We start from the raw sequence: 27171 nt of genomic DNA, 5'->3' as shown, positions 1-27171 counted from the left end.
GATTACAGGATCCAAGGCAAAACAGTGCTGGAGCTGGTAAGCGCTTAGCGCAGGGCTCGGATTGCACCCTGTGGGAAGAAAGGTCTGTTGTGCAGGATGGTGGAGCTCTGCCATGTGATTAAGCCGCTTAACCTCTTACCTCCCGCGGCACTATGACACCTCTTGACCACGCACTCTGTTGGCATACTCACTTTTGAAGCTCGAGCTGGGTCTTGAGTTTTTTCTTGGCTCCCTGAGTGAGGTCGTACTTGTTGAGGTCCTCCTCTGTGAGCGCCAAGAACTGTGGCACAGAGAAAGCAGAGGAGAAGAGGAAGGTCAGAACAGATCCTGATTTGTCTCAAATATGAGCTGTGCCCACATTCTATATGCAGTGTAACCTACTTTAGAACTGAAAGCACAAGTGACCTTCACTTGTAAAATGAGCAGAACTGGGCCAGAAATACACCTGAGCTAGCCGAGTCTGACAATCATAGCACCTGGGTGATGATCAAGTTGAAATCGATCGGAGATTAGAAAGAGCTCGGGTCACAGGACAGAATTTCAGATTTCTCTATTTTATTCCCTCGGGTATCACGAGTTATCAACGAAACAAGGCGGCCTGTGCTCATTAAAAGTGTCGCAGGATCAGTTGCACTGAAGTATTCCTCAGAACCACAGTTTGTAAAGGATCCCATGATTCTGCACAGTCCATTCCCACATTTGAGAAATCTTTCAAATTGATTAATATCCAAAAAACAACATCCTGTGGAAAAAACTGTGGCTCTGTGTTGAAAGCTTGCATGCCACAGTGCTAACGTTTCCGTAAAAAAGCAGGAGGAAATTGGTGCACTGAGGAGTGAGGAGGGAGGGCTTGAATATTTGCTAGATCAGATTTCTAACATCTAAAAACTGAATGGTTATATCAGTGAGCTGGTGTGGAGCAAGACATTTTAATAACATGAATGCTAATATTTCTGAGGTAGAAATGCCACAAAGAGAACCACAGGGGTAACTGGACCTAAGGAGCATATACTTTCTGATGGACAGGCAGGAAAAGCTACCACTACCTACAATGAACTTTATATATAAGCTTGGAAAAGGACTTCACCATTGTAATTACTATGACAAGTTACATTTAGCCAAACATTAAATGGTTTGATAATATTTTTGTGCAGTTATTTTTTTTAATTATTTTTGCTGCCAAAATCATTCTAAAAGTATTTAAGAGCAGGTTTTATATTTCAGAATGAATACAAGACAGATGAGCTCTTTTTCCAAAAGCTGAAAAATGACATAAAACAAAAGTAACATACGAAAGCCATAATACTAAGAACAACAACAATTAACTATTGCCAAACCTTTCCCAAACATGTAAAGAGTGAGCGTGTAGCAGAGTTTTCAGCCATAGGGACACTCAATTATGAAATGATCTATTTACTGTAATTCCTGTTTTTTGTTCTTTTGCAGTTTCTTATTTTGCACTTTTGCTCTGTTTAATAAACATGATGTTTTTTGCTGACAGAGGTGCCGTTACAGCACTGATACCAGAGCTACATTAGGAGTGACTACCTTGACCTTTATTGCCCGGAAGACTCTGAAGCCCAGTGTTGTCATCTTTGAATAAATGTCTCCTTTTGAAACTGTAAACTAGTGCACAGACTGTGTACATATGCAGTACATGGCCCCATATACTGTGCACACTTGCTTTGACTTGCCCATTAAAGAAAGATGTTGAGCTGGAGGTAACTAATTATTTTTATTTAGTTCATAAGAAGTTTTTTAAATATATCTTTAATCTATTTACTATTATATATGCATTTGTAATCACAAGCAACACCCTGCATTTGCACAGTGTAATGAATTGCTTCCAGTAATTTGACAAAATGTTAAGCTTCTATAGATCTAATCCCATATACAGCAGCTTGGCTAATGCTGCCCTGTCAGCCTTTACTGCATTTCAAGCTGGAGGGCCTTTTTCCTTACAAGCATAAAAAAATGAAAAATGACCCCACTGCCGAGCTTGGGGGGACGTGCATAACAAAGAGGCTTGAAGGATCTGCAGAGGCCAGACCACTATTACAGGTGCAGTAGCTCCCTGGTCGCTGGAGCCTCTGGAGCCTCTGGAGTCTGGGCCAGGCAGGACGACCTCAAACACAGCGTTCTCAAACAGCCAACAGCATCGTTATCGGTGTCAGAATCATTAACCCTTAAAGATAAGACTCAGCATTGAGCCCCTGTACTTGATTTCCGTCATCGTTCAACGTACAACACATCTCTGAAACCCCAGCACATGAGCTCATTTTCCCTAAAAGCTTCTAAAATGAAACATATACCTGGGTCGTGGCCCAGCAGTTCTGCTCAGTGCCTCCAGATGGGTTCAGGGAGTCCCTTGTACCAGGGACAGGTCAAGCTTCAGGCTTTTACAATGGGCAGTGATCTGGGACGGACTCTTTACACACCTGTGACTCCTGAACACTCTAGAACAGTACCCAGGTGAGAAGAGGCTCGGCAGGGCCACCTGACAGCAATGCAGAAGTGCCCGAACAGGGACTGCACACGGGGCATTTGGATCTTTGTTTCTGATCCCCGCTGGAGGTTTACAGAGGTCAGTTCGGCTCTTTCCTTCAGCAGGACTGAGCCACGGGGGCCACATTCTGAACACACAGCCAGGTTGCAAAGGGAAGATTCACTTACAAAATCTACCCCATTACACATCACACCATGAAATCCCTTACATCCTCTACTACAGTACCAGCGATAATGGTCCAAAAATCAAGACGCCTTGCAATTTCCATGTGTTCTTCCTGCTTCATGTTGAATCAGTGTATCGGCTGGAATTAAGATGAGTTCGGTGCTGCTAAGAGAGCCTAGTTCAGAGACGTGAGAAGGCAGGTAGAGTAGTGAATTACTGAGTTCCCAAGAGCCTCTCACAAATTCCTCTTTGCTCCCTCGTTTACCCTCTAAACAGCTACACTTTATGAATGGGTTCTCTTGTAGAAGCACCATCAGATTTACGGGAACATAAGTGTAATGTGTGTCTCGGGTCAGGATGGCCCGTTAGGACAACTTTAAAATGGACTGGTACAGCAGGGGATGAGCACTGAGGGGACTGCAAGCAGAACTTACTGGTCAGCGCGAGACCTTCCACTTTAACAGCGCAGCCTGTGAGCTCTGAATCACGGATACTATTTTAACACGAGACGTACACTGCACTCTCCCCAGAGTGCTGGCCTCGCGCCCAGGGCATAATGGGATTCATACTTTTCCAGTGACAGCGTCCGACACCACATCCCTTTTAGCTCAGTGACTCATCCCCCGCAGGCAGTGCGAAGCCCTAAAAGGTGGCTGGCGTACCTTCTCCATGGTGAGCTGTTTGAAGACGGGGTAGTACTTGTGCAGGCGCAACTTGCGTAGCCAGTCCAGGATGCCACTCTGTTCCGGGCTGGGCTGGGGCTGCAGGCTGGGCAGAGGTGAGTTAGAGGCAGGTGCCAGGGCAGGAGAGGGTGGTGGGTTCTCTGCCAGCACGCCGGCGGACGACAGGACAGCGCCCCCAGGCGGGGAAGGGAAAGGCGTGACGTAGGAGTGGGGGGAGGGCTGGTTCGTGCCGCTGCCGCTGAAGACAGGTTGGACACTGGCCACACCGCAGATCGGCCTGCAGGGAGAAACCGCAGGGTGGTCAGACACGTGAAGAGACGGACAGCAGCACAGACCCAAAACCACCAGACCCACGGGGCACAGACTGGCACTTCGTAACATGGCAGGGGCTGATGGGATGCAGAAAGGCTGTAATTTCAATTGGAAAGCACATTTATGGGCCGTATCTCCTTGCACCACTTGGAGTCCCTAATTAAAACAAGATGGATTTCAGAATGGAGCAGATCTGCTGAAATCCTGGGCTGCTGCCATTGTACTTGTTATTCCTGATCCTGCCAGGCTTTAATCTAGAGAAACTCTGGAAGGATGTGTGGGAATTTAATTTTCTGTACAATCGCTCTGTATCTAAACATCAACATTTGCAGGACATGAAACTGGCTTTATGTCTAATCCTTAGGAAACCCCAAAGCACACATTTCGTATGCTTTAGAGTTTCTGAGGCAGACAGAGGATTTCTGAAGCCCAGATGTGAGATAAAGATAGTGTGTCTCATGGTACCATGGTAGCTAGCTGCTATCTCCATTTGGACCATGATGTCCAATAGTCTGTGACATTATGCCCTCCTCTTGCTCTGCCCTCCTGACCAGCGCAAATGCTGTACATCAGATGAAAGCGGAGGCTGCCAGTGATGTCTGTGTTGCCTTCCTTCTTGGAGTAATCCTCCAGGATATCCATTGCTTTTTTGTTTTGTGTTCAATTTGCTTCACTATTTGTTTTAATACCAGATGTAGGTCATGAACTGTTGTATTTCAGCTGGCATTCATAAAATAAATAGAAGTTCAGAGACCATACATTAACTTTTGTTTGTCCAACAATTTTGTGTTGTCCAGCCTGTTCTGAAGTGGGCTTGCAGAGATCTAGAGATGGGTCCTTGATGTTAGTTGGGCCATTGCCCAACCAGGCAGTTCTTGACAGTAGGGCATGGAGAACCCGGTGTACTTCACAGAGATCTGCGTGGAACTACAGAGTCTTACCTTACGGCAGTGCTGGAGGCTTTGTGTTGGGAAACATAGGCAAAATCTGAAACAAGAAACACACACAGATCACTTCTTCACAAACTTCGCACAACAACACCTTTGAGGCCCTATAGATTCTAATACAAACAGAGGAGGAAAAAATCAAACGTGCTCAGTGTTTGGTTAATTTTCTTCCCGCCGTTACACACACAGATTAAGTACTGCCTTGCAGGTTTCGTGCTTCTCTTGAACTCTTCGGTTACAGACATGGAAAACAACAATCACCTGATCAGGTCACTAGTTCAGGTCAGAGAACACAGATGAAGCGTGACCGCGATGTCTCTTGACGTCACCGCGGCCTCACCGGGGCCAGTCCCACACCTCCAGGCTGTAACACCACCGGCTGGGCTTCCAGCCCCCGCTGTATCCATCCGAAGTGTAAAAAGAACCACAGCACCTGGGCCGCTAGCTATCGCTGACCTGCAGTACATTTCCCACACTTCCCTGGCCGAGCCACAACGCTGGCAGCTGCCGAGAGGATGCCCACACGGGCAGGACACCTGTTTCTTCCAGTCACTCCTCAGCGCCAACCGGCTGAGCAAAGGTCCACATGCCCCCATACATGAGTGGGGTCCCAGCACGGCAGCTTCTGCACGCGCCCCGGATCACCCTGTGTGACAGGACTCACTCACACTTGAGTAAAAAGTCCAGGGGCACAGTGGGAGTGCCCTCCCACCACCAATCCCCCCCATGATCACGAAGGTGGAAGCCCCAGGCACACCCAACAAAAGGGGCTTTCCCTTTTAGAAAGTGGCAGCTCCAGAAAACCTCAATCAAGACGGCAGAATCAGGCTTACTTGTGCTCTGAGGGCACTGAGCCACTGAGGGGGCGCTGAAGAAGTGCTTGACTTGGTCGTTTTTCAACACGTGGGAGGGCAGAGACACCAGGCATCTGGGGAGAGGAAGAGAGAATGTCAGCTGTGTCGCTCCAGAAGCAGGGGGGCGTGTCACTCCAGTGCAGGAACGTGCCCAGGATCCCTGCCCATCTGGGATACTTTCCTGCAGTTCCATCTTCCGTGACCAGTCGGCTGTCCCATGAGAAAATACAACACTTAACAAATTAAACACATGTTCCACAATTCAAATGATACGGACGCATGATACTCTAGTTGTAATAAGAAGGTGACATCATCCACACTTTTGTTATCTCATTTTTCACAGCACCGCTCAGATTAAAGCATTCCAAACTGCTTGTCTAAATTGTTTACATTGCTGCTCGTTCCATATCAGATCTAGACTAGATGCAACATCATATCTGTCAGTGTTTCCAATTAAAAACTACAATAAAGTCATTGTAAGTGCAACTAATCTTCCTCTACATGCTCTTCTCTGTGCGTGTCAGAACAGGTCTGGGCGCTGACGCAGGGGAACGTGACCCACTGGGCAAAGAGGGTGCTTCATTCAGTCTTACCTGGGATCTGGGTCAGGGGCAGAGTCCAGGCCGGGCAGCTGTGGAATAAGTTTCTCGAAATCTTCATCTGGAAACAGCTGAGGGAGCTGCAGAACCCAACAAAGAGCAGGACGCGGTTTTACACACTGCTGAGCCAGTGAATACATGAGCAACAGAAGAGAAGTCAAATCTCAATACTGAGCACAGCCACCAGCCACCAGCCACAGGACAGGGTAGTGAACTGAAATGAAGAACACATACACCAGCAGCTGTATCACACTGCAACTCCCAGCTGGCCACCTACTGAAGCTCAGCAGGCGAGAGCCTGGTCAGTACCTGGATGGGAGAGCTCCTGTGAAAGCTAAGGTTGCTGCTGGAAGGGGTGTTAGTGGACCAGTAGGGGGTGCTCACCTTGTGGTCTGTGTGGGTCCTAATGCCCCAGCATAGTGATGGGGATTCTGGTTCTAAAAATATTGATATTTACTAACATGCTTCTTAAAGCACAACTTTTTTTCTTCTTCATGAACCTGGCTGGTCTGTGCAAGCTCTACTTTCCCTGCCTCCTTTGTCAGCTAGAAAAAGCTTGGTAAACTATGCACTTCTATTGTAACAAGCAACTATCTAAAGAACAATATTAATAACAGAGTAAAACGCAGTGTATATATTTAAGCATTAAACATCAGCTCACGACATTTCACTCTGTAATGGTCTGCACTTATTTTAACCGAGAAGGCACAGAGGAGACCCAGCTACACCATGGAGGAGAGGATTGCATGAGGAACAGATGCAGTCCCTGAGAATCCCGAGAGGTACGGACAAAACATAGCTCGGGGGATTCCTGCACAATCTACCATACAAGGACCTGGGATAAACTTTGTTTGAGTCTGGAATACGTCAAAGCAGACTGCGGGATCCTTTTAGAAACGACCCGGTGGGATTCTTGGAGAATTACTCCTCTAACAACACAGTGGGCTAGTCAGGCTGGGACACAGTTTGCATACTTTGCATTCTTATAGTATTGGTACTTGCTAGGAAAAACACGAAGGTCACAAAGTGGACATTCATGGTTTTCCAAAGCTGAAGTTTTCATTTGATGGGGAGCACATTTGAAATATACTGAGCTCTCTGTGATTTTTTAACAGGCATACACACACCACCATATTGGTCTTTGGTCTTTCAGTTATTCAGCGAAGGGCTTCCGGCCGCAGGTTCTAGCCTAGTCAGCAGAGAGATAGTCTTATGTTGTTCCCCCCTGAACGCTGACCTGAGAGGCTGGGAAAGCCACAGCAAACAACCTCATGGACTTTGTATGCTGCCTTTGCATGCTTTGTCCATCTGGACTAGTTGCACTTTACAGCACTGGCACAACCATCTCCAAGACTTCGTTGGATTGTTAAATTTTAAATGTAATTCTTTTGATGAGAGTTGCAGGCTCATAATTAGCCTCTGGTACAAAGCATGCTGGAAATTCCCAGCACACACAGACTGTTTCTGAGCCCAGATCCACAGGATTCTCCCAACCACTGACACAATCTGAATTCAGCTCAGGCTCTGAGGTGTCAAAAAACATTAGGTGAGATCATTAACAAAACTCCAGAGCAAAAAAGAATGAATGCAGTGGAAAAAGATGCCTCTGTCTCTGTTAGAGACCCTTATTACTATTATTTTTTATTTGACCGTAGAAATTATTATGGCTCATTAAGGCTAGTGAGTAGGCGGCCAAACCAAAGATTAGAGAAGCCATGATTGTAAAACGAACTGGCAGACTCCAAGGAAAATCCACATGCTGCAAAAACTTGTCAAAAAAGCACCCACAGATGATCATATTTACCACCAAATTCTCTCAGCAGTGCAGTTTGTAGCAGCTTCCATTCATAAGGCAGCACACTGACCCATACTGATAGCAAATTCATTTCCAATTGTCTTTTTCTCTCATTATTAAGGTTGGAATTAGTAGGTCTGCGAGTCAACAATTCCTGGTTTTCTAATGTTCAACAATGCATAAATGACATCTCCATTTCTGTAGCATCTTCTGGGAAATGCCTGCAGTAGGTGTCTACTGAAAATGTGTTCATGCAATAGACAGGATGCCAGTTTGTGTCCAAAAAATTGTATGATGTAATGGAGTATTGGACCAATTTATTTTCCAGAGATCCTTAGTGTTGCTCCTACTGTGAACAAGAATGAGAAACCAGGAGGGAAACCTGGAGAACATGTCAGTACAGGTCAAAGGTCAAAGGTACTGATGAAGAAGACTCCCAAGAATGAGCTCCTCACATCCTTAATCCACCAAACAAACATGCAAGAACTGCCGTTCTCTTGTCTGTAACCCTCCTTCCTAATTTTCACAACAAAAGTCTGCGGGCTACTAACACTACAACAAATAAACTTCCAATTTACCTTTGAGAGAAATTCAGTCAGGTCTGGAGCAGCTTTCAAGACTGTTGATACAGTGGAATCTGACCACAGAACCTAAGAAAATAAATAAATAAAAAGAATATCAAACATTCAAAAGCTTTACTTCTCAGCTGTCCAACATCTACTAAATCACAAACACCTTTCATTCATATAATGTCAGTTGCTTTTCCATATACAAAGTTTTGCTTATGACAGCTTTAATAGGGTTTCAGAAGTCTTTGGCCTTCGTGTTTGATAAAAAAAAAATTGGATCATGTCCTCTGGATTGAGGGAGTCTGGAAAAAACTACAAAAAAAGAAGCAATTAAAAGGAGCAAAAGGCCAGCCACTTGGGTGACTAAAATGTGATCGGGGAGGAGAACTAATGATGTTGACTGCATCACTCTTCCAGCAGCTGCTGTGAAGCAGTTGTTTGAAAAATGCTTATGGGTACAGAAAACTCAAGACTCTTTCTGTTGGTTTCACAGATCCTAATTACCACCGATCTTGGAATAACAGATCTTAATTTAGATAAACAAGTCTTTAACTATGTAAATCATGCTACTCATTTAAGTGTAACTGCTTCACCTTCAAGAAATCACCCTAAAATACCGATCACGCCAAAAAACAGACTTTATTTTAAAACTGTACCATTTTTTTTAAATCAAGTAGAGTTAAAACTGATTTTAATACGTTTTCTCTTGTTTTTAAGCAAATCTGATCATTAGCAGATGGTCATGTGGCTGACACCATGCTGTTGTCTACTGTTAAGCTAGAACCAGTGGGAAAACATGATGGGTTCTGGGACAAAAACCATGACTGGTCAAACTTCCAACCGCTCAGTGCTGAAATGCTGCTGGACTCGCCATCTAAGGTTTTAGGTTTCATGCATGAAAAACCAGCAGCTCGACAATGACAGCAACACTAACATCCAGCCACCTCCCCTCTTACAAAGCACAACAATGCCACGCAGTCAGCTCTGCACAGACACCCCACTGGGTCCACTGGGCACAAACACAATCACGAACCACTTCTCAAATGAGAAACAGGCTTTCTGATTAACATGTACTTCTTTTTCATTCATTCCAGCCACCCCAGAATTCCACATGGAAAGAAAAACATATCTGATGTGAACCGCATCAGCAGTATTATAAGGTAAACTTTAAAAAGCGTGTAATTTCTCACGTATTCTTAACTTTTCTAAGAAAGTAAAATAAAAATCTAATTCGATCGCTTTCATTCTACAGTTATGGTATATCTATGTATGGTTTAAAGACCAGACCAGGGGTGTGAGAACCACACCAAAGAGGTGCAGGCAGCAGGAGAGGGTCAAGAAAAAAATGGATTAACACAGCATGCAGTACAGAGAGGTGTGGCACAAACGTTGGTAGCAGGGTAAGGAAAACACATCGCAGAAACGCAGTAACACCAGAAAAAAAGGAACAAAAGGCCCATTAAGGCCCATTGACCGGGGGCTAAGAGCGTTCCCTTGGCACACCTAGTCCCTCGGACGCAGTGGTGGCAGGTTTAACTAATAAGAATGATGTCAAAACAAATATCTTTTGCATTGAGAAAGAAGACACGCAGCTCCTTCTAAACGCCATGAATGCCTCTAAGGAAGACTCATGGTTCGCTTTTATGATGATGGTGTAATAATGTGCTGATCACTGTATCATATTTCAAAACCCTTAAGGTTACTATTATGGTAATACTGTCACTAGTCCCACAGACCTCTCCAGGTATAGTAACTCTTGCCAAACATTCAGGAGAGTACGTGGAATGTTATTTCCAAACAGTTTACGTATCCCGGGAATTTCCTTTCTTTGCAGCTGTCTCTAACAATCCCCAACAAAGGAGCACAAGACTGCTTAGAAAGAACTGCGTTGGCTCTGTTGAGGTGAAACGGGGAACATTTTAAGGTCAGTCCTGAATATGAACTTCCTATTGAGATGTAAACCAGGTAGAAAAATGGAACAGTGTGTGGGAAGTTTGTCACGATTCCCATCAGGCTCTCCCAATTCCCACTGAACCCGCTGAAGATGAGAAAAGCGTACTCAGCGGAGCTCTTGCACACAGGCGTTTCCCTGTCATCAAGTACATGGACATGAGTTTGCTGCCTCAAACTCTATTGGCAGATCCTGACGTGACTGATGTTGGCCAGCCCTTCCCTGAGAGCTCAGTGAAGCCTTCTTACGTTGCCCATAATCCAGATCACCATCTTTCCATTCCTCCTTTTCTAGATTACCTTGTATCACCAAAACTGTTCTTTCATCACCAATTCTTCATGTGTGAGGTCCGGTCATGCAATACGACCAATTCTATTTAAATGTTAGATGCCTCTCTGACCTCATACATCTACAGAACAGAAAGTGATAAACTCTTCTCAAAACCTCCAGCAGGCATTAAAGACTGGAACTTGTCTTTGGAGTCTGGATTTGGAGACGGACTTGGAGTTTTGCATTTCTTCATGTGCAGTGAACACTGCAAGCTCGGTCAGTGCTCTCTCTAGGATGAAATGCTGCGCTATCAATTTATTCAAACTAAAATTGAAATTGTCGATTGGAATTCACTGCTGGGAAACACTTCCTTCCAACTGCATGCACGGACACAGAGACGCAGGCAGGAACAGACTGGAATGATATGAAAGTCCCACTCTTTCCGAGGAGAAAACACCAGGCGGGTTGCCTGCAGGCTGTGACAACAAGAGCCCTCTGCCATCAGCCTGTGTGCCACACTGCTTACCTCAAACAGGTACTCTGCCAGCTTCTCACTCTTCCTGTGCGCCTGGGTCTTCAGCTCTATCCTCTCAATGTTCACTGTGAAAACAACAAAATACATAAAAATCACAGGAAGAAATAAAAGACTTATTTTGTGGTGTACAAAGCTTCTATTAAACTGGTATGTGCTCAAGAGAGAATTATAAGATTATAAGATTTAAGGATGTATTACGAGATACATCAACTGCAGTAGCTAAGAACTGAAGGTCAAATGACCTTAAGGAAGATCTAAAGCTCAGGGAGCCAAGGACATCATAGCACCAGGTGCCTTACAGGGGTAAGCAGGAAAAGAAATTTACAGTGGGCTACTTTAGAGGACAGATGAACAAGTATCTTAACATTCAGGATCCTGGAAAGTGCTGAACAAGGAAAGTGCAGAGAAATAGCTTGGTCAAAAGACACCCAAGATGAGGGCAAGATAAAACACTGGAGCAGCTTCTGAAAGGAACAGCTCTGGCAAATACCTGAAATGCTAAGGAATGAAGCTAACTCCTTCAGTGTGACAGAGCACCTGATGGGCACTACAGATCCCTGAAGAACGCGCTGTTCTAAAGCATGCACGCATACCAAACAGACTCATAACATCCAGTCCCTTTTTAATGAGTGGGGCTCTGTGGGCAGTTGTCTATTACAACGTTTAAACTGCCACGACGCACCATCCTTTGACACGCATACCCTTATCTGTGCAAACAGCTCCTGTATATTCACACCATTACCTCAACAGAAAGCTGTCTTGCACGCATGTGTGAATAAACATGGAAATGCGATCCGTCAGCTCTCCCTTGGAGAGTGGCGAAACACAGGACTCTTTCTATGGGTCCTACAGAGGTTCCACAGCCCACAGAGACAGCCAGCGATACAGCAGCACTAAAAGGGCAGACTTCACCCAGGGGCATCAGAGGCTTTGATATTTGTCAGTAACCGTAGCCCAAGAAGGCCTAATGGAAAATAGCCTCTACCCAGGACAAAGCCAAGCACCAGGCTGGTCCACTACAGGTCTGGGTTTCAGTTACATTACAGCAACAGAAGGGTACATTCACTCTTCTGCGTTATTTCCTTTCACTAACAATAAAACAGTTATGGGACACAACAATGCAGTATCAGGGTGGAACCATCCTGGCCAGCTGTAGCAAAACATTACTTTCCTTCAGGTTTGGAAATAAATTTCTCTACGCAGTCATCCCTCAATTTCTGAAAACTGAAAACAGGTTGCAAGTTGAAAATTCATAAATCGAAGACATAATTCTCAAAGGATCACATGCTACATTTTCTAACTCATATACAACCCTCCCACCCTGAGAGCACCCCCCAAAATGATCCTTTCATTAGAACAGCATACCAGCTGAAACTATCAAACATTGTTTTACCCTCAAAATAACTCATTAACAAACCTAAACAACAAATACCATGAACTAAACAAGCAGAAAAAGCATATTAAACAATCATATCTTCAACAACTAGTCGGCAATCCCCTGCTCACTTTGTTCACAACTGTACAAAAGAAAGAAGAGTTATCTCACCTTTCAAGCTTCAATTTAATCATAAAAGTGCAGAAATAAAACATAAATCTTTTGCCTTTGTAATGCAGTTTCACAGCACCGACACTAGATTCTACAATTATTTCTATCTTCTCCTTTTGCAAAAAGATTGTAGGGACAGCATCCAAATTCATAGCAACACAAATGTCTTTTGATCACTGACTCTCATTCAATTACTTAATTACTTCCATTTTCTAGACCATGGTTATTGCTTTTCATGCTTTCTTTGCATTCTCTGCGCCACCCTGGGAATCTTCCACACATTTGGGTCCTATGATGCACATTGATTGCACAGATAATACATGATAAATTGAACAAGAGAACGTGTGCACACCACAACACAACAAGCAGAACATAAACAAGTCTAAACAGTGTGATAAAGTTTTACAAATCCGGGCATGTCTTCCTACAATAGGGGCTCAGCATGTGCTTCTCAGCTTACAGCAAGTTTGCTGCCTGAAGAGGTTTCATTCGTTACAATGAATGTTTGTAGGATGAAAAACAGGTATATATTTACTGGATGACTGCACGTGATGCTTATCAAGGCCTTCTCCAAAACAAAATTACTGTAATTATGGACTCCTTTGTAAGACAGCACTGCAGAACAAGACAGAAGCATCCTTTGAAACTACAGCAGGTTATTGTGGGTGAAGAAGTGGAGTTTAACCAGCTCCATGCTTTTCACAGTGGAGCCAGAAATGAATCCCAAACATCCCGTGGATCTATCTGACCTGTTCCCCTAACAGCATTGACTGCAAAACTACTTCCAAGATTAAGCTGTTCGTTCCAGTAAATCTGTTCCTGCTGATGGATCTGCAAAAGCAATGAAATGGTCACACATTAACAGTTGCCGTCGAGCTCAGGAGGATCCAAGGCTCATAACAGTCAGATCTCATTCCCCCGTGTTTGATGATACAGCAGATCAAGGTGACATTCGACATAACTAACCACTAAAAAATAGCTTAGGCCATGCAACTCTTCAGATTGGGTTGTACTATCTTACAGAAGAAAAGCATCCCAATTCTACCACGGATTTCAGTGACTTACTCACATCTATTCCTGAAGGAGCTGGATGACAATCGAAGATCAATAAGCTACCACTATAGCAATCAATGAGCCAAACAGACAGAATTACCTCTTCTCATTTCTGGACTCTGGCTACAAGAAACAAGTACTTTTACAGTAACTGTCTGACGAAGTTAGACGTGGCATGGCACAGATTTCTGAATTACTGTAAATTACCAAAGAGACAGCTCAGGTACTTTCGCATTATGCCTAAAAACACAATTTTTCTTTTTTTTCTCCTTTAATGTGGAATCACCAGTGATCTGTATCTTTTGATACACAACTCCATTAACCTGGAATGGTCTGTTACCAAGCAACTCTGCTTACTTCCTCCACACTCATACCTCCACAGGACTGATGACTAAATGATGTTTAGCCAAGTTCTCAAACTGCGAGCTGTACGATGCCCTCAGTGAAGCTGAAGTAGCTCTCAACAGGAGCACGGCAATCACATGAGCATGGGTCCTCAAGATTAAGTCTCTGTCCCCGGCTGGGAAGTATTCTTTCTCTAAATATCCAGATCATATGAGGCCTTATCTTTAAAATTCACATGGAACAAAAGGAGGCGTTTTTAAGGGTCTCTTTAAACCTTGAACTTGAAAACTGATCTTGCCTGGCCTGGGGTAAAGGGGAAAAATGTGTCATTCTAGAAATTATACTGTATATTAAGCAGCGGCATCAACGTAACACATTAGCAGTGCTCTGGCTCGAACTGGGCCCAAATCAGTTAACCGGTGGGAGTTCACTGTCAGGGAACAAATGCCCTTGTGAAGTTTAAATGGTTTCCCTGGGTGAGGCGGCTTGTGCTGACACATACTGTCAGTGTCTGTCAGAGCAGCATAACGAAAAAAAGGCACAATGAAGCTCCAGCCATGTGGCAGACAGCCTGTCCTCACAGCTGCACTGCCTGAATCTGTACAGCCCTGACAGGCCTCCAGGGATTCCTCCGATCAAGGGCTTTCAATGCATGCCTTCCTGATCCCAGTGCCTCACTCAATGATCACTCCACTACGGTACTATTATGCTTCTAAATTTAGATGCTGAGACTTCAAGCCACTTCTAGTTGCTTGGCAGGTCTGTGCAAAGCCTGAGCAGAGCCGAGTAAGAGAGCTGCTGTAGTAAGTCAGCTAGGCTTGCACACGCGGTCTGTCAGCAAACCCCTCTGCTCTGACAGTCCCAACAGGCACAGGACTGGGGCAGAGGGGAGCACAGGACTGAGTGCAAGGAAAAGTTCACAGGACAGGGAACACGGCGCTCACAGAAGTAACTGTGCAGTTTTTCCCAAGAGACACAGCAACCTGACCAAAGTCACACATCAAGGGTTTATAAAGAAAGTCAGCTGAAAGAAAAAACAGCCTGATTCTTGATTTACTGTGGTAGTGTGGAACAACAGAATTAAGACAAATGTTAATGCCTGTTTAGTTCAAAGTCAAAATTTTAAAAAGTTAAATTAAGGACAAAGACACCAATCAGATGTATTCATTATTAAGAAAAAGAGTACTCTAGAAATAGCCTATAGTTCTGGCAAACACTAATCTGCTATTTAAGTATTACAGGTCATCAGCTCTAAAATCACTATAGCATCTCTACTTAACAGTGTGTGCAGTTCTGACTCCCAGCAGTGTCTATAAGCAGGAGGAGGAGAATGCTCATTTGGTGCTGACTGTTTGTGTACAGATGGACTGATGATGAGTATGTCACTCAGGCGTCTGTCCTGAAAGCGAAACAAAGTGATCTAGGCTATTGATGGCAGCTCAGTCCTCCGATGAACCCGATTCATTCATCTGTGTGAACCGTGTGCCCCAGTACAGGCCTGGAAGTAGAATCCCAAACAGCTGTTTCAACACTTCGAGTGCCGAATTAGCCCAAACAGCCCTTAACCCCTCACAGACAGACGCACCTGCTCACTGCAGACAGACCGATGTGAATGAGTGGATAATAGCTCCAACAACAGAACCTCCACCTAAACACACAATTCTCAAACACAGACTCCCCGGTGGAAGCTGTTACCTCCACGTTTATCGCGAGAACATCATGAGAGAAGAGGTCCACCGACTCGAGCAACTAGCCCACCTAGTTATCTAGTCGTCATGTGATCTGAGGGTCTCATTAGAGGGGAACTGCAACCGTATTTTTACATTTCAGGGTTATGATGATGAGTGGCTCAAACCCCAGTGAAACTACAATAATGTGTACAACCTCCAATTTACGCCACAAAAGAGACGAAGTTTCAATGTAGCGTCATATTGCCATCACTGTTCGCAATTCCGAATGAGACAACAAATCGTCTGGCGATGAGAAAGCAGCCCTGTTACATTCTGAGCATTCTTTAGGCCAAGTGAATGTTGCTTCTATATTATGAAACTATAAAGCAACACATTCGACATGACATGTTTTTTAGATACTTTGAAGTATCGCAAAATACAACCTGCCAACCATCTAAAATACACAAATAATAATAAACGTTGTTAGGAGAGCGTGTTCCTGAGTTGCTTATAGCGACTAGTGAGCAGGAAGGGCCGCTTTCACGTCACAATTTGTGTGCAGTAACTCATGGCGAGACCAGCGGTTTCTTGTTTGCCTGTGACAACATCATGACTGAAACAGTTCTTCCATGAAGTTCACGGTTTTACACTTAATTAGAAATTTGTTAAAGTTCGCATTTTAACAGCCGGTCTGAAAAACTGTGACTGAAGTTCCCCTTTCTGATTCTGGAAAGATGCCAGGGTATCAGCTTCAACAACATGGTGGGCAGTGTGTTCCAGACCCCAACAGGTATTTGGGTAAAGAACTGCCTCCTTTTTCTCAGTTTTAAATGCACTTCCCCACTGATGCCACTTGGGTCCTCTGGTTCACTGTTTGTCCTGAAGAGCCCAGGTCAGGTTTCACAGGCCCTGACTTCTTCTAGTCCTGGACCGCATAACTGCACTAACATTAGGTACGCTACTGCTTCAAGCAAATATTTTGTATGTAGCAATATTTGATTGAAAGATTCTGTGTGTGGGGAGGGATTAAACATTTTTAATGGATTAAACTGTTTTGATGACACGGGTTTCCAAATTCTTAATGTGTATTAAATATTCCAAAAAATGGTATGATACAACATGACTAACACCGCTTAAAACACGTGGGTAATCTGGCAAAATGTTACTTCAGAAGCCAGCAGAAAAACTTATGACCAGTATGGCAGCATACTTCAGAAGCTCCCCCACGTTCTCTGCGGTACATTCAAGTCAAAGTTTAGCACCAGAGAAGCAGGGTAATATCTAAACTGAAGACAAGGAAACTCAGGCAGCAGCGTCTTGCCTCAGAGACAGTAGCTACAGAAAGTGCAGGCACTTGGAGTGTCAGGCCTTGAACACTTATCTTTCCAATCCCTCCATACACTGTCGGCATTCATCATCTTTTGTTACTATGCTACCGGTTTTCGATTGCCATGCCAACAAAGGTCAGGGGGTCAGGGGCGTACTACCACATGGAACGCAACGTTCATGCCTTTTATGCTTTTAATCCTGTGAATGTGTTTTTGTGCCACAAAATACGTTTCTAATCCGCAAACCTTGCATGAACTGTGGAAAAGATGCTTGCTGTCAGTGGACTGAATGCTGAAGGAAACATTCATGTTGTACACAAAATGAAAAGATCGGTCTGACAAGTATATGGAATCTACTGCCTATTATTACATGAGGGGGATTGTTTAACTGCACCTCAGACAACAGCCCAGCAAGGTTCCTGTTCTATTAAAAAAAGGAAAGAATGACCATGTGCACTTTTGACCACATTTTAGCAGAAGAGAGCATGATTTTATTAGCCAGGTGGGGCTGCACACTGGTGGTGGTGGAGGGGATCCCCATTACCTGTAAACCACTTTGAGTGAAGTGTCCAGAAAAGCGCTATATAAGTGTAAGCAATTATTATAATTATTACAATTTATTTTTTATGTACAATTAAAATCTACAATTGAAAAGACTGAGGTTTCCATCATGGTGATGAAGGCAGTAAAGATGAAACCTAGCACTGCAGCAAACGTGGCAGTAAGTCTTGTGAAATGACATCTACCAAAAACGCTTCCTGTGAACTGACCACAATCCCAGAACAGTGTGCAGTAGAAGGACAGAGGAGTCTCATGCTAAAAAGCTCCTCCTTTGACTCATGGAAAACTGGGATAACTTTAAATCAATAGGGGAAAAAAAAGAAATGAATTAAAGTGAGGAAGCAGAAGGAAAGGCAAGCATTGCTGCTTCTTTCAAGTGCCTCCAAAACAGGCATTGCAGCAAATCACTTGCACGTGTTGGCTGACTTCTTCAGTGCATTACAGGCATGGACTCAATTACCAGCTAGGGAAGAACCAGCCCCTCTGCTCACCAATGCTCAGCGCCCCACACACTGGACTCATTTACAGCATTCCCCCACACGTCCCCCAGCCCCAACACAGGAGCTGCAGAGGTTATCCATCCCAGTACAGCCTTTGCTCTTAAAACAAAGTGCACCTGCATTTTTTTTTTGGCAACAGGTGCTACCCCAACCCTGTCCACGAGAACCTTAAAAAGTCCCTTTTCTTCTGTGCCAGTCCTGTGCATGTTAATTTAACACACCTCCTCCTGAGGTTATTTTATACCAAACCCTTTTAAACCATCAGCAAGAAAACCGTTAGTCGTTCAGGACACACATGTTCAAGACGACTCAGTAATTAAGCCACACCTGAAAGCTCTTCTCTCACACCTTCAAGAACGCCTTGACCTCAGGGTTTTGGGGGTGTGGAACAAACTACCCAGCCATGTTCATCTGACACAGCAGCTGGAAAGAAGACTCTGCCATCTGTCTCTCAGAGGGAATGTGGAGACACACTTGGCTTTTTTTTTTCAAGTCAGCGTTCCTGATCTGGAGGCACCTACCGGGGAATAAAAACGAATCCAAATATCTCCAGGGAACATCTCTCTTGCCAGGTAACCTGTGTTTGTACCCGATTACTGTGCTTCATGGTCCCTCCCCATCACGAGCTGCTCCCAGTGAAACACTAAGAGGCACTGCTGCTAATGTAGAGCGTCTGCATTAGGCCACGGGCAAACCAAAGTAACACCTCTGGCTCTACACAGATTGAGATGCTAGCCTCACCTTGGTGAAGAAGAGGTGTCTCCCTGCTCCACCGCCTGGGCTGTGCGTTTCTCAGGACTGGCCTCTCTCTACAGTGCATGCTATTGGTCAAGCCAGAGAGAAATCAAAACATTGTCTCCTCTGTTTCCTTTAGGCAACTGTGGATCCGGATCTTTGTTTAAACATTTAGACAGCCCTGCGTGTGCTCTGTCTTCAATTTAAACAAGATTAGTTGTTATACAACACAGAAAAAAAACTTTGCTCAGAACTCCAAAACAACTATAACCGGGCCTTGCCCTGTGACTCATGGGTTACTGCGTATTACCAAAACAAATTGGGCCATTGTTGCTACTACTCATAAATACAAATGTTTCAGTTTAATGGAATAAAAGCAAACAAACACAAGGGACCAGAAAAAAAGGAATGAGCGCAGCCGAGGCGAGCCCCAAGATCCACTGGAGAAAAGGTACCAGAGGAGCAACATGCACAGTATGGTAACAACAGAAGAACAGAGAAAGACAGACACACAGGGGATCATTAGGGACACAGGACAGAAGACAGAGAAGACAGTGTAGATGTATTTTTAGAGATATGTACTTCAAACAAAAGATGAAGTGCTTGATACATTTGGGGGAGGGGGTGAATAGCGACAGTCTTTTACCAGTTAAAGCTCTTTTATTTCAAGCCAGCGACCTACGCCAGCACCCCCAGCAAGCCCCCATACTGGATGAGGGACCCCTGTGCCCTGGATTTTAACTTTGGTTTCAACACTTACTGGGATTGGAGCAGGGAAAACCATAACCATCAGCGTGCTGCTTAAAAAACTGTAGCAAAATGTAGTTACGTTTCTTAAAAGCCGGCTACTCGACCATTGTTTTGTTGTGGAAGGCAATTAACATGTATGATGTTTTTATTAATAATAATTAGGGAACATAACTCATTCAACACCCTTTTGGAGGCTTTATACTAATCCTATATACTAAGTTTCAGTCATCTCCTGCCACTGACACAGTTAGTTGCCAGAATACATTTATGAACCACACTGCTTTGTCTTTGTAATGACATGTAAAACCGAGCTCCTCTGAACTCAAGTTAACAGCAGCCATCCACGCCACAGGTCCGTCCACTGTGTGACTCTGCGTCTCTGCCAGTCGCTGTGGGTAAATAACATGATATCATTACTGTCTGGGGTCAGATCCTGCAGCTCCAGAGGGAGGCAAGACTGTGTGGGGCTTTCCCGGCTCCAGGAAAAAAAAAAAAGGTTTTGAGCATCTGCTAAACATCAGCTGCAACAGCTCAATTGAGCCAAAAAGAAAAACAAAAACATTTTACTTCTGAGATGGTGGGCACTGCCATTTCCTGTCCAGCCAGACAGGCTTTGTAAATTCACTCAGCAAAAGGCTATTTTAAGGACATTAAAAAAAAAACTTGGCAGAAATTATGAGGGCCTCCGACTGTCGAGCAGTCTGCACAGCGGTCTATTGTGAAGGATGGTAAACTTCCATGTTCAAAATCCTAGTCCTTCTGAACAGGTCTAAAATCAGACAATTAAAGATGAACCATAACCCTTCATCGCAGAGAAACCTGGCTTTCAGTTACCCGTCAGGAAGAACAGACCTTTCTGCAGTTCAGATACACTGCTTGCAGAAAAGAAAGGCTGGCTGGTTTTGGAAGCTGTTGTACTTAGCTCTGCATCCAAAATGACTCATGAATGAGACTGCTGTGGCCAATATCATCAGCAGAACCCCATTCAAGTTAATCGAAGCCGGTCAACTAAATCAGGAACACTGTGCACGATAGCTTGGAAGTCACTTGGTGCTGTAGGAAATAAGACTTCTGGAACAGTTTTCCTAGTGCTTCTCACATGTTCCATTTTCTTACTGAAATGATGGCAGGAAAATCAAAAGAACAGCGAATTGAAATATTTAAATAAATGGTAAGCTTTGTCTTTTTAAAGAAAAATACTGTTCAAAATCAGTGGCACATGGATTGCCCTTGTCAACAAGCGAAAAGCACATCAAAAAGAATATTTACAACACTTTTTTCCCCAACCTGTGTTCCACTTCACAGGGATCAAGTGCGAGTGGAAAGAGGCACCTCAGCCCCTCTGACCCCCTGACCCCCTGATCCCTCTGCTCCTGACTGGCCTCAGCCCCTTGATCCCCCTGCTCCTGACCGGCATCAACCCCTCGACCCCTCCGCTCCTGACCGGCCTTGGCCCCTCAACCCCTCCGCTCCGGACCGGCCTCGGCCACCCTGACCCCTCAGCTCCTGACCGGTCTCAGCCTTGGCTTCACACCCTTGTGTTGCTATTATCAAACACAGAGCAGGAGACATCAGCCACTACCATGCCAACACAAGCAGACAAAATCCCCCATAACTCCGTTTGTTATGAGCCAGAAATGTACTAGACAACATAGCTTCATTATATACACAGCATGTTACATTTACCTCCCAAATTTCTTTATGTATGGATATCACCATATCAAGAAACAGAATAATGGACTCATGCTCCAAAAACCTTGCTATTTCAAGGGTAATTGTTCACCAATTTATTCTCCTGATGCCTTTATCCAGGGCAAATTAATTGCTATTCTTGCTGACAAACATGAGAAGAGAGACTGAAATGAGCAACAGACTTTGTTTTTTTTACCTCTGCAATCTTCACACAGTCATTGGCATTTGCAAGAATTAAATTTGCCAAAATCAGATAGGTAATTTTCAGAATTAACCCTGAATTAAAGCACCCAGCTTTGGTAAATCTTGACGTAACAAATAAAGGTATGATGTTTTTCTTGTTCCAGTAGATTTTCTAACGCTACTTAAATTCCATGTTTCTTATTTCTTAGGCAGCATACAGTCTTTCAATCACACATCAAAGAGTGTGAAGGGCTCTTTGGCAAGTTAGCTGTGGAATCCACAGTCTTGAGTCATCTTTGACACTGAGAGAAACACTTACTCCCTGGATAACTAATCCTGGATAGCAGACGTTACCAAGAGCCTACAGCGATTACATATCTTATACGGTCTTATGAATACTTAACAGGTTCTGCTGATTCTTTGCAAATGCCAGAGAGGTGATTTTTATCTTTTAATAAAACCTTGGCCTGATTTAAAACGGACATTTCAGAAAAGTGAAAATGTTTCATCAGCTACTTTGGGGTTTTATGGTGGCGTGGGCATAGCTTGTACAAAACGGTCACTTGACGCTACACAATCACAGACTTGCCGCAACACTATTTTTCAAGAAAAAACGTCACCCCGACAAAAATTTAACAGCGAGCCTCCAAACCGAAAAACATTAGGCATATCAAGCACTTCTTTCTTTTGATAATAAGGATTCATTAAAGCCAATGCTGTGAAGTTGTATTGTTCCTCGAGACCATTTCTGTAGTAGAGCCACTGAAGGTTAATCACAAACCTCAGGTTTACTCCGACACGCTGTCAAACCACTCTTTAAAATGTGCTGGTCTCCTGTTTTGCACCGATTTATATTTTTTATACTTGTGTTGAGGAACACAAAGAGTCCTGCAGCCCCCACGCATTCCATCAGGGCCCGTGTGAGTTTTATTTAATGCAAATTGGAGTCCACATCCAGATTCGCGATGAACAACAAGCAGTTGTATGTAGCTCTTTGTACTGCCTGCCAGAGTTCACGAGATAAGAGTCAGCAGGAAACGGGCAGCAAAGCTGAAAGAAGGGTCTCTCACTGGTCTCTTGTGTCAGATGAGGCCGTGGTTCGAAATCATGTTTTCAGCTAAGCTGGGCTGCCCTGTTATTCTTAGACTGGTACATGCTGATGCAATGTATCCAGTCCAGGTTATGAGGTAATGCAGTGAATGCCCACAGCTTCGGTTACAGGGTCAGCAGGGAAAGAGGGAACACAAGATACAGACAAAGACAGCAGATGGAAAGACTTGTACTTAGTTTATTCTTAACTCCACATGCAAATTCACAGCTGAAAAAAACCTTCGGACTTTGTAGGATGACATCATAGGTCTAGCAGGGACAGCCAGGCCAGAGGAGCTGGATTAGGGCATGACACACCTGTTTAGTGTGCACAGCTCTTCCTGTACCCACACAGCCAGCCAATCCCTGCACAAACAGCGCTCACCCTCCTGCGGAACAGGGGATTCCTTTCGTTCTTGAAACACGGGGCACAACATTTAAAAAGCCACCTTTTTCCGTTGTCAACTGGATTAACGCTGACCCATTAACCTCCCCTCAATTCGACGGTTTCCAGGTGTGAGCAAAAAGCAAAGTAACATCCAGGAACAGCACAGAGTGTTAAGCAAAAAGAACCTGCAGAGTTAAACGGGCATAAAAAACAACAGAATCTAAACACAGGCAGTCTCCAATGAACAGAGAAAACACCTGAGCGTCTTTAAACCCTCCTGCCTCAACTGTGTGAGAACTGCAATCCCGTGAGCAGCTCTGCCTCTTACACGTCAGTATTCTGTTACATCAGGAGGTGCAGCAGAGTCTCAGGCAACAATAAGAAAACACAGCATCAAATACTTCACTTAAATGTTACTTCTCCAAAAGAGGCTTTTTCAGAACCACAAATCAAACTCGAGAATTTGAAAACAGGGGTAAGAGTTCTATTGTGTCTGACTTTTCCTGTCACCAGATGGAACGTGGTGATTCTGTGCAAGTGTGGGAGGAAAAGGAAGTCATTAGACCAGGGCTGGTCCTGAGGAGACTCAATCTGGCAGACTCTATGAGTTACTGTACACTCAAGAATAACTTCCGTTTGACCAGGCAGGTGAGCTGTAAAATGTAGTTTTGACAACTTTTTAACATTGAAAACAATTGACTTGACATTGAATCAGTTAACTGAGAGAACTGAGCAAACCTCAGGTTTTCCACGTCTTTACAAATTGATGTTTGGAGGATGACTCATCAGATTCTGTACTGTTGCTCCCCAAGACCCCTTCACCCTTCACAGCAGAAACTGACCCCATCTCCAGCAGCCCTCCCTTATGGCCCACCTGAGATGAAATCCTACATCTGGCCAGTCTGTGTAGGTTTATTAGTATAGGTCCCTTCATGGTATGACTGATCAGTCTGTTGCATGCCACCACCACTCTTTGTTTAAGAACATACTTCTCATTGTGGGTCATGAATGCACTGCACTTGGCTATCCCTTGTGTTAACTGGATCTGGCCGCTGTGTTGATTTTCAGGTTTCAAGCTTTTTTAATATAAAACTATGTGGTCTCTTTAACATCTTTACCAAACCAGCAGACCTAGTCTCTAGGTATCCATGTAGCACTGAGGCCAAATGCTCACTAATTAACTTCCACCACTTGGTTTCTCTTCTTAGATACAGGTAATCCACAGTCCTATTCATTCAAACTAGCAGCTGAGTAGAAAACAGAGCAGACACAACATACGTGTATCTGGTACCTTGACCTTGTGTGTCAGTGGTCAAACCGAAGGCTGGAAATCAATCCACAGGCTAACAGTAAACTGTTTCTACAGATGTTTAACTTACAACATTAGGGCTTTTTATCACTGCAGTTTCTAGTAGCATTCAAGGCAATGCTTGTTAAGACAGGTTCAAAATCATTTCAGTTGGCTTAAGAGTTATGTCCTTCAATTCATTCATTAGAACTGCACAGATGGCAGTAGGCCCAGGTGATGTTTGTTTAAAACTACTCCCAGTCTCTGTTGCTCGAGATACATTTATACATACGGCAGAGAACGAGGGGGGTTGTCTCCGAGACGAGACGCGTCTTCCAGGGTAAACTCCTGTAGGATCTCTAAACTTTGCACTTCTTCTCTCACTGGTGACAGTACTGCAGGAGGACTGCTGGGCTGGACAGGAACGAGAAAGTCGGCTGTAACTGTACTTCTAAAGCTGAAACGCTGTTGTGAGGAGCAGCTGGCACAGTCTGTAGCACAGGACTGGGTCGTGAGTCTTTGTGCTCTGGCCAAAGGCACAGTTCAGTTGCTGGCTTAAGCAAAATGACTCCCACTGTCCCAGAGCACATTCCTCCTACACATCCCATGGCTTTAGTAGTAGAGCCAATATAAGAACTGTTAAAAATGAGCTTGCAGGACCCATTCTCAAAAAGTGCCTCCTGTTTCGGTCCTAAATGCATCTAGCTTTAATTTCCATTTGGATGCTTGCCTCCTTGTTTCATTGTGGATCTTGAAATAGGATTATAGAATGACTTTGTAAAACTTCTTGCACTGAAATATAACCTTTTTTAGTTTAGATTCATTTTTTTAACCTGCCTGTAAATAGCATTAATTTGAGACCGCAAATCTTGCTGGTCTCCCCTTGGAAAAATTATTTCCGGGGCAGCAATGTCCTTTATGGAACATGGATGGCCAAAGTTTGACAAAATATTGTTGAAACGTTTTATTTTATTGCTCTAATTCTTCACTCTTTACTGTTGATCTAAACTGTTCTTCTATTCAAAGTTTAAACCATTCACGTTTAAACATGCTGTGAGCTCTAGGGTCTTATCAGGGGCAGAACACCAACCGCAGAGGTGATGCAACTCTCGGGAACATGACAGCCATCTCACAGGCACTCAGCAGTTCCCTGACTCTCTTCTGCGTGGCATGGGAAATGTTCAAGGCCGCAAAAACCCCAGCAGAGCACAGCCAATACTCTGCTGCTGCACAGGGAATCCCAAAGTCAGGCGATGTCATACCCTGAACATGAACGGACAACTTCTGAATGACAGGGTTCAGAAGGTGTCCCTGCTGGTTGAGAACTTCACAACTTGCCAATGAAAGAAGTAAACCTGACTCAAGCCTGCCAAGGGAGCTGTGTCTCTTTTTAAAGCATGTCCTGCTCTCGCTTGGCTTGCGCTAACCTTGAAAGATGCACTGCACTGAAACACACTCGCGCTGTCTTAGTGGAGCTTCTCCTCGGGACACTCATTCACCAGCCGCCACCAGGGCTGAGGAAACAGAAGCTTGTCCTTCTCAAGGGTGCACAGAGCCCGATAATGTATTCCGTTTCTCACTCTTCTGTTTCCTGTTTGCTTTATCCCGCACAGGACACACACGGCACACGCTTCTGAACACAGCATCTTCAGTGTCGAGACAACAGGCTTCGAATTCATACATAAACAGGTCTTTAAAGTCCCATTACAGCAGTTCGGGGAAGTTCTGTCCTGACCACTCCTTAGCTGTGTGGCTTAGCTGTCCATGACACTGAAGACTGGCCTAAATGCCCAGCTGACATGATTCAGCTCTTGAGCCTGCTGTTACTGTTCCCCAGACATTCCTGCTTGCCATTCCAGCTGAGCTCTTAATCACTTAATGGAATGAAGCATTTACTTAATTAGACCTAATTAAGTGTTTTCACCTCTTAAACTGGTAGGAGATTTAATGTCAACTGTAAAATGGAAAATCTGAAACATTTTAGGAAAAGTAAGAAAAACATACTTCAGCACTTACTATCTCAGCTAAGCTACATACAGCTGGGCTGGACAAGAAAACTCTCTTCTCATTCTGTGCAAAACCAGCCATCTTGAAAAAACTGAACAGCTCCCAGGCCTCCTTGAGAACACTGCTTTTGTCAACCACTTGTAACCACTTCATAATCCATGTCACTGCCTCCCACAGTGTGGTAATCTGGCCTGCCAAACATGAACCCGGTGTGTAATTACACACAGCCAGGCATGTGTCTACAGAAATGTCCCAATTTGCAATGTCCCAGTTTGCAATAGAAACCCTTAAGTCATCTATAGATGTTTTTCATAAGGGGTCCAACGTCCAACAGTACAGAAACACAGGTAGAATTGGCTACGTTCTCTATTCCTCTATTCCAACAGCTTGCACCCCAAATAAATGGAGCCTGCCCCTCCGTTCCCTGCTCGGGGTGACCCCCAGGTCACCACGCCACGCTGTGGTGGACTCCCCCATCTGCCCTCGGTGAGCAGCAGGATCAGAGCAGAGTCCCACACACCTTCCTTCCTCACGGCACACAAGGCAGACAAGTCTGGACCAGCGCAAATACCTGAACCAGTGCAGCACTCCCCAGCCTCTCCAGCAGCTCCTTCCAGCTCACGGACTGAGCACTAAGCAGAAACAGATGTCCCAAAGTGTGGGATCAAATTATGAGAGCCGCAGAATACAGCCCCATCTGATCAAAGACCTTGTGTCAACACACAGAATACAACACTGCTTAGCAAGACAGCACAAAAAATCCTTAAAAAAAACAACAAAAAGAGCAAAGAGGTTTAGGGATTCCCCAACCTTAATGGATGCTTACATCAGGCCAAAGTCTACCAAGGTA

The 27171-nt window shown here is 44.3% G+C and overlaps 1 protein-coding gene across 2 annotated transcripts in view; it reads right to left on the bottom strand.

Annotated features, from left to right (window-relative positions):
* The window catches only part of zcchc14 (zinc finger, CCHC domain containing 14), a 53018-nt gene that overhangs the window by 13902 nt on the left and 11945 nt on the right, over positions 1 to 27171 (bottom strand). For both annotated transcript variants that reach the window (XR_011182812.1, XM_015368271.2), the window contains exons 3-9: positions 11178 to 11251; positions 8440 to 8511; positions 6061 to 6146; positions 5447 to 5541; positions 4608 to 4653; positions 3334 to 3631; positions 192 to 280 (exon numbers count right to left, since the gene is read on the bottom strand). Coding sequence is in view for 1 of the 2 variants with exons in the window: in XM_015368271.2 (XP_015223757.2) it covers positions 192 to 280; positions 3334 to 3631; positions 4608 to 4653; positions 5447 to 5541; positions 6061 to 6146; positions 8440 to 8511; positions 11178 to 11251 (760 nt within the window). In the remaining variant the exon portion in view is untranslated. The remainder of the gene's footprint in view (positions 1 to 191; positions 281 to 3333; positions 3632 to 4607; positions 4654 to 5446; positions 5542 to 6060; positions 6147 to 8439; positions 8512 to 11177; positions 11252 to 27171) is intronic.

The sequence above is a fragment of the Lepisosteus oculatus genome, chromosome 20 (genome assembly GCF_040954835.1).
Source record: "Lepisosteus oculatus isolate fLepOcu1 chromosome 20, fLepOcu1.hap2, whole genome shotgun sequence".
NCBI classification, from domain to species: domain Eukaryota; kingdom Metazoa; phylum Chordata; class Actinopteri; order Semionotiformes; family Lepisosteidae; genus Lepisosteus; species Lepisosteus oculatus.
The sequence above is the reverse complement of the archived record's forward strand: the minus strand, read 5'-3'. Positions and strand labels throughout refer to the sequence as shown.